This window comes from Capra hircus, chromosome 5 (assembly GCF_001704415.2).
Source record: "Capra hircus breed San Clemente chromosome 5, ASM170441v1, whole genome shotgun sequence".
NCBI lineage: Eukaryota > Metazoa > Chordata > Mammalia > Artiodactyla > Bovidae > Capra > Capra hircus.
In genome coordinates this window covers 9,634,296-9,651,116 of record NC_030812.1, presented here as the reverse complement: position 1 = coordinate 9,651,116, position 16,821 = coordinate 9,634,296, and the positions used below count along the sequence as shown (strand labels likewise).

General features: G+C 38.5%; 1 protein-coding gene across 1 annotated transcript in view; it reads right to left on the bottom strand.

Annotated features, from left to right (window-relative positions):
• The window catches only part of OTOGL (otogelin like), a 180,171-nt gene that overhangs the window by 59,933 nt on the left and 103,417 nt on the right, over window positions 1–16,821 (bottom strand). The window contains exons 31-33 of the mRNA XM_018049083.1: window positions 16,628–16,654; window positions 3,402–3,569; window positions 1,615–1,893 (exon numbers count right to left, since the gene is read on the bottom strand). Of these exons, the coding sequence (XP_017904572.1) occupies window positions 1,615–1,893; window positions 3,402–3,569; window positions 16,628–16,654 (474 nt within the window). The remainder of the gene's footprint in view (window positions 1–1,614; window positions 1,894–3,401; window positions 3,570–16,627; window positions 16,655–16,821) is intronic.

The window sequence follows — 16,821 nt, the reverse complement described above, 5'->3', positions numbered from 1 at the left end:
GCAACAATCCTGTTGAGTGAATATTATCTCCATTTTATAAATGAGGGAATTGAGGCTAACAGGAGCCAAGTGACATGCCAAATTCAATTAGGAAAATGGCAAGACCAAAGACATATAGCCTGACATGAAGCTTAAGGAGAACACTCCATCTTTGTTCTTCTCACAGAATTTAACTCATTGCCTTGCACATGGTAAGTATTATCTGATGACATAAATGAATGAATTGATTTTAATAATACATGCTCGTAGTTACAAAAATTTCCCTTAATGGAAGCTTTTTCTCCTGCAAACTCAGCTAATACTTTCCCCTTCCCCTGTCACAGAGCAGCCCTTCTGCAGCAGTCCAAGATTCTCTCTGAAGAAGAGAGCTCCGTAAGGCAGGAAGTTCAGGAAATAGGTTATGTTACTTGGACTTCAGATATGGAATTTAATTCCAAGGTGTGAGAAGGAAAATGAGGCTTTCTGGAAGGCACTTAAGCATCTCAATATTAAAATAATAGTTAAACCTGGGTTACTAGAATCATGGGTCATAAAAGAGGACTGGTTCCAAGACTAGAATAAACCCAGAGTGTCTCCTAAGTTCTGGAAGCTCACAAAGATGAGTTTCTGAGATTCGGATGATGCCACTGACTGCAGTTGTCCAAAGCTCAGGTAGGGCCACTGGGTCTGGTTATGATGGAGTGGATTTGTGTAATGGAGGGGAAATAGAGGCTCACAAAATTCAACTTTTAATTAAACTCAAGTAAAACTATCACACTTACTCTACAGAATATTATATACACATGTCAGTGACTCTTTCTCATGAGACCAGGAACCCCATTCAATAGGCAAAAATTTGAAGCTCAGTTTGAACTTTCTAACATCCACACAGATTTATAGAAATTTAACCACATAAAAAAAAAGGAAATGATTAGCTTTCTTAGAAATGACTTAGAAAAGTTGGTTAGAATGAAAAAATTGGGGAGACCCAAGGCAAATACTGAGCTCTCAGGTTTTGAAAATAAAGCATGACTTTTAAACACTGGATGAGGCAGTGAGGATTCCTCTCTGAAATTTAGAGAATTCAATAGCTATAGAACTGCAAGGGTCTCTAGAAATAAGACAGGGATTCTGCTGAACCAGAAAAATCTAGAGGTCAGTACAATTGGACTCCAAAGTATTCAAAGAACACATTCAAAGCATTCAAAGTATTCGAAGTATTCAAAGAGATAAACACATCGTCTTTGTCATAAAGAATCAGACTAAGTGAGAAGCTGCCTTCTATGAAAGAAAAAGTAGATAACAAAACTCTACAAGAAGACATGGGTAAGCTCTATTTCCAAAGCCCAGACATCACTGAAAGTAAAAATTGAGGCAATCCTAAAAAATAATGTCATTTAAGGCTATTCTAAACAATTTACTACATTAACTTACGTAGCAAAATAACCCTATAAAGTAGGTATTATTTTTTCCATGAGACAGATGTGTAAACTTAAGGATAGGGAGGTTAAGAAACACACTAAGGTCATACAACTAATTATACACATTAAAATATTTTTTAAGTTAAAAATCTAATATATTTTCTGTCACTCCTTAAGTTATCTACATAATATATGGACATCTCAGGACACATACCTTCCACACTGAAGCTACTTAAGTGTTTAAATTCTTCAGAATCATCATATTTTGATGCTTTGGCACTAGAATCTGTCAATATGATGAAAAAGCCTTTCTTGCTGTATAACTCAAAAGCACTGTAACCAGGAATCCAGAGGTCCTGATGGTAAAAAAATGTAGCTCTCCGATGAAAGGCTGCATTCGCTTCCCACAGTTTCAAACTAAGAGTGTTGTCATCGTGGACACAGAGAAAGTAGTTGGGCCTTTCGGCAGATTCCAAGGAAACAAGTGCCGATGCTGGAAAACAGAGCAGTCTGTTTGACAACTCCCTGGGTTCTCTGGAGAAGATGGATCATCAGCACTGGCGTTGTAAAACTCATGTGTGCTGCTGCTAAGTCGCTTCAGTCACGTCCGACTCTGTGCAACCCCATAGACGGCAGCCCACCAGCCTCCCCCGTCCCTGGGATTCTCCAGGCAAGAACACTGGAGTGGGTTGCCATTTCCTTCTCCAGTGCATGAAAGAGAAAAGTAAAAGTGAAGTTGCTCAGTCGTGCCCAACTCTTCGCGACCCCATGGACTGCAGCCCACCAGGCTCCTCTGTCCATGGGATTTTCCAGGCAAGAGTACTGGAGTAGGGTGCCATTGAAGGCTGACAAAAACAGAACTGTACAACTGTCATGAATAGTTAATGCCATTCTCAAAGATTTTAGGAATGAGTTACAGATGTCTAAAGGAAAAAAATTATATTTTTATGCAATGCATAAGAGTGACAGCTCCAAAAATATCAGTTTTTCATTAGTTCTATTTTTTTAAAATAATTGATCATGTTCATGGAGGAAGAAAAAAAAAAAAGGTCAACCTAGGACCCCAGAATGTACAACTCCATACAAATAGTTGAATAATTAATTGGACATACATTTGCACTTGCAAGCTTTAACATTTTCAAATGCATAAAATCTACAAATGGCTAAACTGGATGATAGAAAAGAAAAAGAAATAGTGAAACAGATCAATTTAGACATGTCACTGCATTTCAATATCACTGAACTCTTAATGAGCAAATGTTCTTTCAAGTGATTTTACTGCATTAAGAAATGACTATTTGCTCAACCTTATTGTCTTATTTCCCTAGAGATGATAAATATTTCCTATGTTTATAGAACACACCATGCATGGTTCTAAGCAGGGTTAGAATAGTAACAGTGTACCCTGAACATCAGGCATCAGAAAGAGACACAAATCATCAGTTAGAATAGATGCCAAGTGGATACAACCGGTATAAATCTACAGGGGCAAGCCAGTAAATGTGGACCCAGGTACCAAGACAGACCAGGCCACATAAGCATAACAGTCTGTCTCAATGACTGTCTAGACTTTGATTTATGCTCTTAATTTAACTTCCTTGATGTTAAATTATGACTTTTTTCTTTAATCTGGCATTAAAATCTTTCACATGTTAATTATCAGCAGACTATTTTAAAAATAGTCAAAAGTTTCAAATTAAATTCTGTGACCAAGAGAATGAAAACTGAAGCTGTGCTTTTCCAAGGACCAAAAACCCAACCAAACAATTACAATTCTAATTGTATCTATATATATGCCAATAGATAAACAAAGAAATGATTTTATACACAAAAGAGAGAGCTGGTTCGTGTGCCAGTGTCTTATTTTATTTCAAATCGTTTAGAGCACCTAGAAAGATGTCATAAACATATTAAATTCCCCAATTAATATTTACTGCACGAATAAATGAAAAGAGTCAACGGTAAACTACATCCTTATTTTCAGTTGCAAATTCTACTTACATGATGCCTTGTCTTTGAAAAGGCCTGGAGTGATCATAAAATTAAAAAATAAACTGCCATGAATACTACTTTTTGGCAGAGAGAAAATGCTTCCACTGGTTATATTGGCTCCCAGAATGAGGCCAGTCTGCCCATAACTTGCCAGCATATATGGTCCTTCTCCAAGCCCTAGTCAAATGCAAATGAGAGAATTAAAATTTGCATAGGATTTTTACATTTCAAGCTGTCATTTCAATGGACCAAATTTTAATAACAAAAGGACTCCAAACTCATTGAGCATTTAAACACTTATCATTAACAAAATAACTGAACTCTTTTCAAAACAACCATATCAGGGCTTCCCTGGTTGCTAAGTGGTAAAGAGTCTGTCTGCCATTGCAGTAGACTCCAGTTCAACCCCTAGTCTGGGAAGGTCCCACATGACCCAGAGCGATTAAGTCCATGTGCCGCATCGATCGAACCTGTGCCCTGGAGCCCTGGCGCCACAATTCCTGAGTTCACACAGCACAACTGCTGAAGCCCGTGACCCCTAGAGCCGGTGCCCCCACGACGAGAAGCCCGCATATTGCCACTCGTGAGGCACTCCCGCTCCACCAGAGAACAGCCAGCACAGCAGCCAAGACCCAGCAGAGCCAAAACTAAATGAGTGAATGAGATTATTAAAAAGGACACATTATAGTGATCTGGAATAAATGTGTAATTTATTTCTTCTGATGTGGACCCTTTTTTAAAGTTTTTATTGAATTCGTTACAGTATTGCTTCTCTTGCTTTTATGTTTTGGTTTTTTGGCCCTGAGGCATGTGGGATCTCAGCTTCCTGACCAGGGATTGAACCCACACCCCCTGCCTTGAAAGGCAAAGTCTTAACCACTAGATCACCAGGGAAGTCCCTAGAATATGTAATTTAGAATATATATGTACATGAATGTGTGTGTATATGTATACATACACGAATACTCAGCAGTGATAAATAAAAGGTTGACTTAGGACTTCTAGACCTCAAATTTTCTCACCTCTATGAAGATGTTTGTCTAGGTAACCTTTCACTTTGATATTTTAATAGTCTACTGTCTATAAACTTAAATTTAGTTCTATCAATGGAAGGTATTTTGTTAGTCTTCCAAAAATCATTTCTCCTTAGTAGGTTCATTGCATTAAAGCAGAATTCACAGATATGATACATAATATTTTACTGTTTGGGGAATTATTGAATTTTGTCAGTAAGGTATGTCTATAGAGAAGAAAATAAGATGATGCTGAACAGAGAAGTCGTGTCATTTTACTTATGTTATCATTTCCATGCACTTATATCATTTCACATAAAGTAGAAAATACTGTAGCAAAAAAAAAAAAAACAAACAAAAAAAAAAACACAAAAACTAGTTAGTATGGAACTAAACCTGAAAGTCAAAGTAATATTTCTAAGAACTTCATCTTACAAAGAAAAGTATATAATTTATTTTAAAAGCTCACTGCTATTCAAAATAAACTTATGCATTGTATCATGACAATAAGGTCAGTTTACCTTCAACCCAATCTTTATGACATTTAATGTTTTAAAATAAGTGAGATACTATAAAATTTTGATGTTTCTTCTGAATTATCAAAATTAAATTACATAATTATTAGCTGGGTACTTTTTACAGTTATATTTAGATATTTATGTTGTAGGTTATATAAAATTCTAATACAGGTGTGGTAGGTGATTTCATAAAAGATCAATCTGGTTGCCCTGAGTGAATTTCATTTTTCCTCTTCAGTTTTTATCTCAAGGACAGTTTTCCTTTCCCAGCCTATTCTTAAGATGGAGGGGAAAAAAATTAAATCAACCACCTGTGTTTTTCCCCTTTCAGGACCAAGACTAGGCATAAGAGAAGGGGAGAAGGTAATTGAATTAGAGGGTTTAAAAGTCTCCCGAACAGGATGGAATTGGAAGATGGTGGAGGAATAGGACGGGAAGACCACTTTCTCCCTCACAAATTCCTCAAAAGAACATTTCAATGCCGAGCAAACTCCACAAAACAACTTCTGTAGGCTGGCAGAGGACATCAGGCAACCAGAAAAGCAGACCCTTGTCTTCAAAAACAGGTAGGGAAAAATATAAAAGACGAAAAAGGAGACAAAGGAGGTGGGGAGGGAGCTCCGACCCGGGAAGGGAATTTGAAGAAGAGAGGTTTCCAAACACCAGGAAACACTCTCCCTGCCGAGTCTGTGGCGAGCCTTGGAAACACAGAGGGCAACATAACAGGAAGGAAAAATAGATAAATAATTAAAACCAACAGATTACAAGCCCAACAGTAACTCCCCCAGCGGAAAAGCAGCACAGACGCCTGCATCCGCCATTGGGAAGTGGGGGCAGGGCAGGGACGCGCGGGAGGCGCGGGCTGCAGAGCTTTCTAAGAATCGGGCAGGAACGCCCCACGCGCAACCAGAACGATCTAACTTGGGCTAGCAAACCAGACTGTGGGATAGCTACCACGCGAAAAGCTCGAACATAAGACACCGCCAGGACCGAGCACAGAACAAAGGACGGAACGGAATAAGCCAGCTGCAGACCATCCCCCGCCAGGGACAGGCAGCCAGAGCCGTAAGGACTGGAAAAGGGCAATTGCAGACCCGGAGAGACTTTACTTACCTAACTGCAAGCAGGCTCCTTTGCTAAGACTTCTGGGGGTGCTGGACAGTCACAATCTGCCTCACGGGGTGCGCCAGCGGTCCACCCAGAAAGCTGAGCAGCAGCGGCAGAAAAGGTGACAAGCCACGGCGATCGCGCTCGCCAAACTCCTGAGCTACTCGGAGCCAAATCTGTGCCTCTGAGGGCTGCCTGAGCACCGAACCTGAGCGGCTTGGACCGGGGAAGTGCACGCAGCCTAGGGCTGGCCCCAGACGGTTCCCGGCTGAGCAGCGTAGAGCCGGAGCGGTTTGTGCGCCGCGAGAAAGGACAGATCAAGCGGGGCTGAGATACTGTGTGCACACGACAGTGCTATTTGTTTGCAGCATCCCCCCTCCCCACAGCGCGACTGAACTAGTGAGCCTAAAAAACCAGCAAACAGAAGAAGTTAAACAGAGGGAACCACCTTGGAAGTGATCCCACATGGCCCACAACATCAGAGAAGGGCCAGATATATTTTTGACTATTTTTAAAATCATTCCTTTTTTTTTTTTTTTTTGCTTTTTTGTTTTTTGTTTTTCTTTTTTCTTTTTTTTTCTTTTTTTCTAACTTTTTTTTTAATTGTTAAGTCTTCTATTTCTCCTCTAATTTTTATTTCTATAACCTATTATTACTATTTAAAAAAAAAAGACTTTTTTTTTTTAAGGCAAACACCATATATAGTCCTTGGATGATTGTTGGTGGTTTTTTTTGTTTGTTTGTTTGTTTGTTTGTTTGTTTTTTAATAATTCTTTTTTTTTCTTTCTTCCTTTTTCCTTCTGCTTTTCTTTAATATTGTATCTTTGAAAATCCAACCTCTACTCTAGATTTTTAATCTTTGCTCTTAGGTTTTTGTTGTCAATTTTGTACATTTAAAAACCCAAACTTCACTACCCAAGTTTACTTGAGAGCGAGATTACTGGCTTGACCACTCTCTCCTCCTCTGGACTCTCCTTTTTCTCCACCAGGTGGCCTCTGTCTCTTTTCTCCCCCATCTCTTCTCTATTCAACTCTGTGAATCTGTGTGTGTTCCAGATGGTGGAGAACACCTAAGGAACTGGTTACTGGCAGGATTTGTCTCTCTCCTACTCATTCCTCTCTCTTAACCTCCTGGTCACCTCTGTCTACTTCCTCCCTCTCCTCTGCCCTGTATAACTCTGTAAATACCTCTGAGCGGTCCAGACTATAGAGCGCACATAAGGAAGTGACTACTGGCTAGCTTGCTCTCTCCTCTTTTGATCTCACCGCATCTCATTCCAGTTACCTCTAACTACCCCCTCCATCTTCTCTTCTCCTTGTAACTCAGTGAACCTCTCTGAGTGTCCCTCAATGTGGAGAAACTTTTCATCTTTAACCTAGATGTTTTATCATCGGTGCTGTATAGATGGAGAAGTCTAGAGCCTACTGTAAAAATAAAACTGAAAACCAGAAGCAGGAGGCTTAAATTCAAAGCCTGAAAACATTAGAGAACTCTTGAATTCAGGGAACATTAAGCAATAGGAGCTCATCAAATGCCTTCATACCTACACCGAAACCAAGCTCCACCCAAGGGCCAACAAGTTCCAAAACAAGACATACCATGCTAATTCTCCAGCAACACAGGAACACTCCCCTGAGCTTCAATATACAGGCAGCTCAAAATTATCCCAAAACCTTTGATGTCTCATAACCCATTATGGGTCACTCCACTGCACTCCAGAGAGAAGAAACCCAGCTCCACCCACCAAAACTCCAACCACAAGCCTCCCTAACCAGGAAACCTTGACAAGCCACTGATAGAACCCTACCCAAAGTGAGGAAGCTCCATAATAAAGAGAACTCCACAAATTACCAGAATATAAAAAAGCCACCCCAAACGCAGCAATATAACCAAGATGAAGAGACAGAGGAATACACAGCAGGTAAAGGAACAGGAGAGTTGCCCACCAAACCAAACAAAAGTGGAAGAAGTAGGGAATCTACCGGAGAAGGAATTCCGAATATTGATAGTGAAAATGATCCAAAATCTTGAAATCAAAATGGAATCACAGATAAATAGCCTAGAGACAAGGATTGAGAAGATGCAAGAAAGGTTTAACAAGGACCTAGAAGAAATAAAAAAGAGTCAAAATATAATGAATAATGCAATAAATGAGATCAGAAACACTCTGGAGGCAACAAATAGTAGAATAACGGAGGCAGAAGATAGGATTAGTGAAATAGAAGATAGAATGGTAGAAATGAATGAATCAGAGAGGAAACAAGAAAAACGAATTAAAAGAAATGAGGACAATCTCAGAGACCTCCAGGACAATATGAAACGCTCCAACATTCGAATTATAGGAGTCCCAGAAGAAGAAGACAGAAAGAAAGATCATGAGAAAATCCTTGAGGAGATAATAGTTGAAAACTTCCCTAAAATGGGGAAGGAAATAATCACCCAAGTCCAAGAAACACAGAGAGTTCCAAATAGGATAAACCCAAGGCGAAACACCCCAAGACACGTATTAATCAAATTAACAAAGATCAAACACAAAGAACAAATATTAAAAGCAGCAAGGGAAAAACAACAAATAACACACAAGGGGATTCCCATAAGGATAACAGCTGATCTTTCAATAGAAACTCTTCAGGCCAGGAGGGAATGGCAAGACATACTTAAAGTGATGAAAGATAATAACCTACAGCCCAGATTACTGTACCCAGCAAGGATCTCATTCAAATATGAAGGAGAAATCAAAAGCTTTACAGACAAGCAAAAGCTGAGAGAATTCAGCACCACCAAACCAGCTCTCCAACAAATTCTAAAGGATATTCTCTAGACAGGAAACACAAAAAGGGTGTATAAACCCGAACCCAAAACAATAAAGTAAATGGTAACGGGATCATACTTATCAATAATTACCTTAAACGTAAATGGGTTGAACGCCCCAACCAAAAGACAAAGACTGGCCGAATGGATACAAAAACAAGACCCCTCTATATGCTGCTTACAAGAGACCCACCTCAAAACAAGGGACACATACAGACTGAAAGTGAAGGGCTGGAAAAAGATATACCACGCAAATAGAGACCAAAAGAAAGCAGGAGTGGCAATACTCATATCCGATAAAATAGACTTTAAAACAAAGGCTGTGAAAAGAGACAAAGAAGACCACTACATAATGATCAAAGGAACAATCCAAGAAGAAGATATAACAATTATAAATATATATGCACCCAATATAGGAGCACCGCAATATGTAAGACAAATGCTAACAAGTATGAAAGGGGAAATCAACAATAACACAATAATAGTGGGAGACTTTAATACCCCACTCACACCTATGGACAGATCAACTAAACAGAAAATTAACAAAGAAACGCAAACTTTAAATGATACATTAGATCAGTTAGACCTAATTGATATCTATAGGACATTTCACCCCAAAACAATGAATTTCACCTTTTTTTCAAGTGCTCATGGAACCTTCTCCAGGATAGATCACATCCTGGGCCATAAATCTAAACTTGATAAATTCAAAAAACTCGAAATCATTCCAAGCATCTTTTCTGACCATAATGCATTAAGATTAGATCTCAATTACAGGAGAAAAACTATTAAAAATTCCAACATATGGAGGTTGAACAACACACTTCTGAATAACCAACAAATCACAGAAGAAATCAAAAAAGAAATCAAAATATGCATAGAAACTAATGAAAATGAAGACACAACAACCCAAAACCTGTGGGACACTATAAAAGCAGTGCTAAGAGGAAAGTTCATAGCAATACAGGCATACCTCAAGAAACAAGAAAAAAGTCAAATAAATAACCTAACTCTACAACTAAAGCAACTAGAAAAGGAAGAGTTGGAGAACACCAGAGTTAGTAGAAGGAAAGAAATCTTAAAAATTAGGGCAGAAATAAATGCAAAAGAAACAAAAGAGACCATAGCAAAAATCAACAAAGCCAAAAGCTGGTTCTTGGAAAGGATAAATAAAATTGACAAACCATTAGCCAGACTCATCAAGAAGCAAAGAGAGAAAAATCAAATCAATAAAATTAGAAATGAAAATGGAGAGATCACAACAGACAACACAGAAATACAAAGGATCATAAGAGACTACTATCAGCAGTTGTATGCCAATAAAATGGACAACGTGGAAGAAATGGACAAATTCTTAGAAAAGTACAATTTTCCAAAACTGAACCAGGAAGAAATAGAAAATCTTAACAGACCCATCACAAGCACAGAAATTGAAACTGTAATCAGAAATCTTCCAGCAAACAAAAGCCCAGGTCCAGACGGCTTCACAGCTGAATTCTACCAAAAATTTCGAGAAGAGCTAACACCTATCCTCCTCAAACTCTTCCAGAAAATTGCAGAGGAAGGTAAACTTCCAAACTCATTCTAGGAGGCCACCATCACCCTAATACCAAAACCTGACAAAGATGTCACAAAAAAAGAAAACTACAGGCCAATATCACTGATGAACATAGATGCAAAAATCCTCAACAAAATTCTAGCAATCAGAATCCAACAACACATTAAAAAGATCATACACCATGACCAAGTGGGCTTTATCCCAGGGATGCAAGGATTCTTCAATACCCACAAATCAATCAATGTAATTCACCACATTAACAAATTGAAAAATAAAAACCATATGATTATCTCAATAGATGCAGAGAAGGCCTTTGACAAAATTCAACATCCATTTATGATAAAAACTCTCTAGAAAGCAGGAATAGAAGGAACATACCTCAACATAATAAAAGCTTTATATGACAAACCCACAGCAAACATTATCCTCAATGGTGAAAAATTGAAAGCATTTCCCCTAAAGTCAGGAACAAGACAAGGGTGTCCACTTTCACCGCTACTATTCAACATAGTTCTGGAAGTTTTGGCCACAGCAATCAGAGCAGAAAAAGAAATAAAAGGAATCCAAATTGGAAAAGAAGAAGTAAAACTCTCACTGTTTGCAGATGACATGATCCTCTACATGGAAAACCCTAAAGACTCCACCAGAAAATTACTAGAGCTAATCAATGAATATAGTAAAGTTGCAGGATATAAAATCAACACACAGAAATCCCTTGCATTCCTATACACGAATAATGAGAAAGTAGAAAAAGAAATTAAGGAAACAATTCCATTCACCATTGCAACGAAAAGAATAAAATACTTAGGAATATATCTACCTAAAGAAACTAAAGACCTATATATAGAAAACTATAAAACACTGATGAAAGAAATCAAAGAGGACACTAATAGATGGAGAAATATACCATGTTCATGGATCAGAAGAATCAATATAGTGAAAATGAGTATACTACCCAAAGCAATTTACAAATTCAATGCAATCCCTATCAAGCTACCAGCCACATTTTTCACAGAACTAGAACAAATAATTTCAAGATTTGTATGGAAATGCAAAAAACCTCTAATAGCCAAAGCAATCTTGAGAAAGAAGAATGGAACTGGAGGAATCAACTTGCCTGACTTCAGGCTCTACTACAAAGCCACAGTCATCAAGACAGTATGGTACTGGCACAAAGACAGACATATAGATCAATGGAACAAAATAGAAAGCCCAGAGATAAATCCACACACATATGGACACCTTATCTTTGACCAAGGAGGCAAGAATATACAATGGAGTAAAGACAATCTCTTTAACAAGTGGTGCTGGGAAAACTGGTCAACCACTTGTAAAAGAATGAAACTAGATCACTTTCTAACACCGCACACAAAAATAAACTTAAAATGGATTAAAGATCTAAATGTAAGATCAGAAACTATAAAACTCCTAGAGGAGAACATAGGCAAAACACTCTCAGACATAAATCATAGCAGGATCCTCTATGATCCACCTCCCAGAATTCTGGAAATAAAAGCAAAAATAAACAAATGGGATCTAATTAAAATTAAAAGCTTCTGCACAACAAAGGAAAATATAAGCAAGGTGAAAAGACAGCCTTCTGAATGGGAGAAAATAATAGCAAATGAAGCAACTGACAAACAACTAATCTCAAAAATATACAAGCAACTTATGCAGCTCAATTCCAGAAAAATAAACGACCCAATCAAAAAATGGGCCAAAGAACTAAATAGACATTTCTCCAAAGAAGACATACGGATGGCTAACAAACACATGAAAAGATGCTCAACATCACTCATTATTAGAGAAATGCAAATCAAAACCACAATGAGGTACCACTTCACACCAGTCAGAATGGCTGCGATCCAAAACTCTGCAAGCAATAAATGCTGGAGAGGGTGTGGAGAAAAGGGAACCCTCCTACACTGTTGGTGGGAATGCAAACTAGTACAGCCACTATGGAGAACAGTGTGGAGATTCCTTTAAAAATTGCAAATAGAACTACCTTATGACCCAGCAATCCCACTGCTGGGCATACACACCAAGGAAACCAGAATTGAAAGAGACACATGTACCCCAATGTTCATCGCAGCACTGTTTATAATAGCCAGGACATGGAAACAACCTAGATGTCCATCAGCAGATGAATGGATAAGAAAGCTGTGGTACATATACACAATGGAGTATTACTCAGCCGTTAAAAAGAATTCATTTGAATCAGTTCTGATGAGATGGATGAAACTGGAGCCGATTATACAGAGTGAAGTAAGCCAGAAAGAAAAACACCAATACAGTATACTAACACATATATATGGAGTTTAGGAAGATGGCAATGACGACCCTGTATGCAAGACAGGAAAAAAGACACAGATGTGTATAACGGACTTTTGGACTCAGAGGGAGAGGGAGAGGATGGGATGATTTGGGAGAATGGCATTCTAACATGTATACTATCATGTAAGAATTGAATCGCCAGTCTATGTCTGACGCAGGATACAGCATGCTTGGGGCTGGTGCATGGGGATGACCCAGAGAGATGTTATGGGGAGGGAGGTGGGAGGGGGGTTCATGTTTGGGAACACATGTAAGAATTAAAGATTTTTAAATTTAAAAAATAAAAAACTAAAAATAAAATAAAATAAAAGTCTCCCAAACAGGAAGGAGAGCAAGCCCCAAAATTTCCATCACAAGAGCCAGGATAAGAGGTTCTACAAGTTATTCTCAAGCGCTGTCCCATCCACTGACTCATCAACAAGACACTTCAACTTTGAGGAGCTGGAGACACTTCTAAGCCATGACGGAAGAGCTTTAGTAGGGACCCAGACACAGTTGGGCTTAGATGGTCAAAAATCCACCTACAGTGTGGGAGATCTGGGTTCACTCCCTGGGTTGTGAAGATCCCTTGGAGAAAGAAACAGCTACCCACTTCAGTATGCTTGCCTGGAGAATTCAATGGACAGAGGAGCTTGACAGGCTACAGTCCATGGGGTCGCAACAGTCAGACACTACTGAGTGACTTTCACTTTCAGACACCTTGAGTACACATGGATTTGAAAATCTTTGCTCCCACACCAAGATGGAACTGATCAGATGCCGTGAAGTCTTTATGAGCTGTTACAAACGTATACCCTGCACAGTTTCTCTGGGAGCTAATATCCATAACACCCAAAGAGAGCTACATCATCATCTCCAACACCTACAAGTCCATTTTCTAGGAAAGACAGAAGTAACCCAGACAATATACATAAACGTTTATAAATACATAGATTTGTGTGACTATGTAAATAATGTACAAATGGGTACATAAATGTATAAATTATGAAATACAATTCAAAATGAAAAAGACATATACAAATACAGCTTGTGAGCTCCAAGCACCCTCAGGCACAGATGTTCAAGAGGAGAATAGGAGAAAGGAGACAGACCATTAACAAAATGTTCTCTCCCCTACAAGACAAGTGCCTTCCTACAGCAATGTGAAGAGACAATTGTCATCTGAGAAATCCATTTGTATAAAAATTGAAAGCTTCTGAATCGACTCCCAGTTGATGGATATCTTGCATGTGAATTGTTTTCCAGCATTTTCACTAGCAATTGAGGGCAAAAGTTATTGATTTTATCATTAATCTTCTGGAAGGAGAATTATAATTTCTGTATACTAAAAGCAGTCATTTCCTGTATTGATTATTTACACAGTATTAAGTATATTTGAACCCCCTCCAGTGTTCTTGCCTGGAGAATCCCAGGGATGGGGGAGCCTGGTGGGCTGCCGTCTATGGGGTCACACAGAGTCAGACACGACTGAAGCGACTTAGCAGCAGCAGCAGCAACAAGTATATCCGATCTAATAAAATCACTCTGAACTTAAAAATTTATGTAACAATTTTTAGCAAAATATTGAAGTCTTCTCCTTATAGCAACAGAACCTTTATATTTTTAGCAAATTCCATAAAAATGAACATGAAAATATTATAGAAAGTCATTGTAGGAAGGGTTATAAACTCATCTCAGCAGTGACCTCCGAAGTTTCCTACTTTTAAAAACATTTCCTCCTACAGAATCACAGTCTTTAATCTCTGCATTTGCTTTGAATAATTTAAGTATTTTAATAACATAGTGTCCAGAGAAAACACCAGCTATGACTGGGCAAAGACTAGGTAATTTTACAATAGTTGTGAAATTGAGATGAAACAAATTAAGGATAACCATTTTAAATGATTTATTTTTATTAGTATCAACAATCTCCCACAACTCTTCATTCCCCTTCCATTATCTACCTTAGGCATCGCATTACTTTCACAATCTCTTCCCTTCCTTGGTAGTCTGAGACTATCCCCTAATACTTTGATCACAGGAAACAGAATCTCTGTCACTCATGAAAGCAAAATGTCCCTTGCTCACCCTCTGAATACTACCAATACAGTGTTAACAAATGAAACTAGAAGAACTGGTTTGAAGAATCCTGTAACACATTAGAAGAAAGAAACGCAGCAGATTTATTGACAAAAAGCAGTACGTCTGAAGCAGCAAGAGGTAGAAATTCAATATTCATAGAAAATTCTGCTTCTGTTTCCAAGAGACTGCAGAAGGAACACCAGAAAGTGCAGAGGCACAGACGGAGATTTTTCAAGGCAGAACGGTATGAGGCAGGAATTCCTAAGTGAGGGAGCTACTGGCACATTTTCTCATATTACGGTCTGTACGCTGTGTTAGAGCATATGATAATGATGTGCTGTGGTCATCCCTAGACTAGGAGGTGCTAACCATTACCAGACAGTGCAGCACAGAGATCAAGCTCATTGCTTCGGACTTAGATTGTTCGTAAATCCATTTACCACATTTTGGCTATATGACTTGGACCAAGTTATTTCATTCATCTAAGCTCAATTTCTTCCTTTGTAAAGTGTTAATAATGATAACAATAATAATGTTATGCGTTTCAGGCATAGTTTCAAGCTTAAATTATATGATAAAGATGTCAGTAATGCAACAAAAACTATTGTTATTTTAGATATTTGTTGTTGTTCAGTCACTAAGTTGTGTCTGACTTTTTGTGACCCCATGGACTACAGCACAGCAGGCTCCTCTGACTAAAACATCCATTTTCTTTTTAATTTATCATCTCTATTTTACTAAAATTTTCTGGCTTTCTTTGTACGTTTATAGTTGACAGATTTCTCCCTGGCTCAGTAAGTGACCAAAAACACTTTGGATTGGTGGTTTGGGTTTTTTCTGTAATGGGTCAGCTCTCCAATAACTGTAAATCTAACCTATTCATCATGGGTTTTTGCCCAGTTACTAATAAAATGGATACCTCCCTGGATCATCTTTTTTTTTTGCCTGAATTAGGTTTCAGTGGCTAGGCCTTCCTCATCAAATGGGTTTAGAAAAAAGCTGCATCGGTTCTGCTAACGTCTGGCATTTTCAAAGAGGATATAATTCTCCGCCTCTTACATCTGTGTCTTGGTTTTAGGCAGCACCTCCTCTTAGACTCATTGACTCAAAGGCCCTGATGCTGCGAAAGATTGAAGGCGGGAGAAGAGGACAACAAAGGATGAGATGGTTGGATGGCATCACCGATTCGATGGACATGAGTTTGAGTAGGCTCCAGGAGTGGTGTGCTACAGTCCATGGGGTCACAAAGAGTCAGACACGACTGAGTGACTGAATTGAACTGACTCCTCTTAGACTTACAGTTGCAAATTTGAATGCTTGGGGGACTAGGATACTTTCATTATTACTAAATCAGTAAGTTCTCATTCTGATAATATACAAATAATTATTTTCTGTAAAATGATGGCTAAATAAATTTCTATATTATTATTTCTTTCTTTAATTTCCACGTAGGAGACGTGGATTTGATTCCTGGGTTGGGAAGATCCTCCAGAGAAGGAAATATCAACCCACGCCAGCATTCTTGCCTCGGAAATTCCATGGACAGAGGAGCCTGGTGGGCTACAGTCTAGGGGGTCACAAAAGAGTTAGACACAATTTAAGCAACTGAGCAAGAATAATACAATCCACGGTCAGTTGAATCTGAGAATATAGAACTGCAAATATGAAGGTGACCAATTGCAGAGGGTTAGTGCCCTCAACCCCCGCCTTGTTCAAGGATTAACTGCATGCCAAATTATGAACTATTTATATTTTGTTCCCAGAAAAGTTGTTCAAAAACTGTGAATCCAAAGATATATTTAGTAAAATAGTATCCTGATATTCTCACATACCTTCATTGTAGTATTCACAATCACGTGCTAAAAGGATAAAAGAAGAAATGTTAAACTCAATAAGAATCTGACCACTTATCTTGAATATGCGCAAAATATGATTTACCAATAACCAGGTGAAAGAACTCAGAATGACATCATTATCCGGGAATTTTCTCTGAGCTAAGAGGATTCTTTAAGACTACTGTGTAATA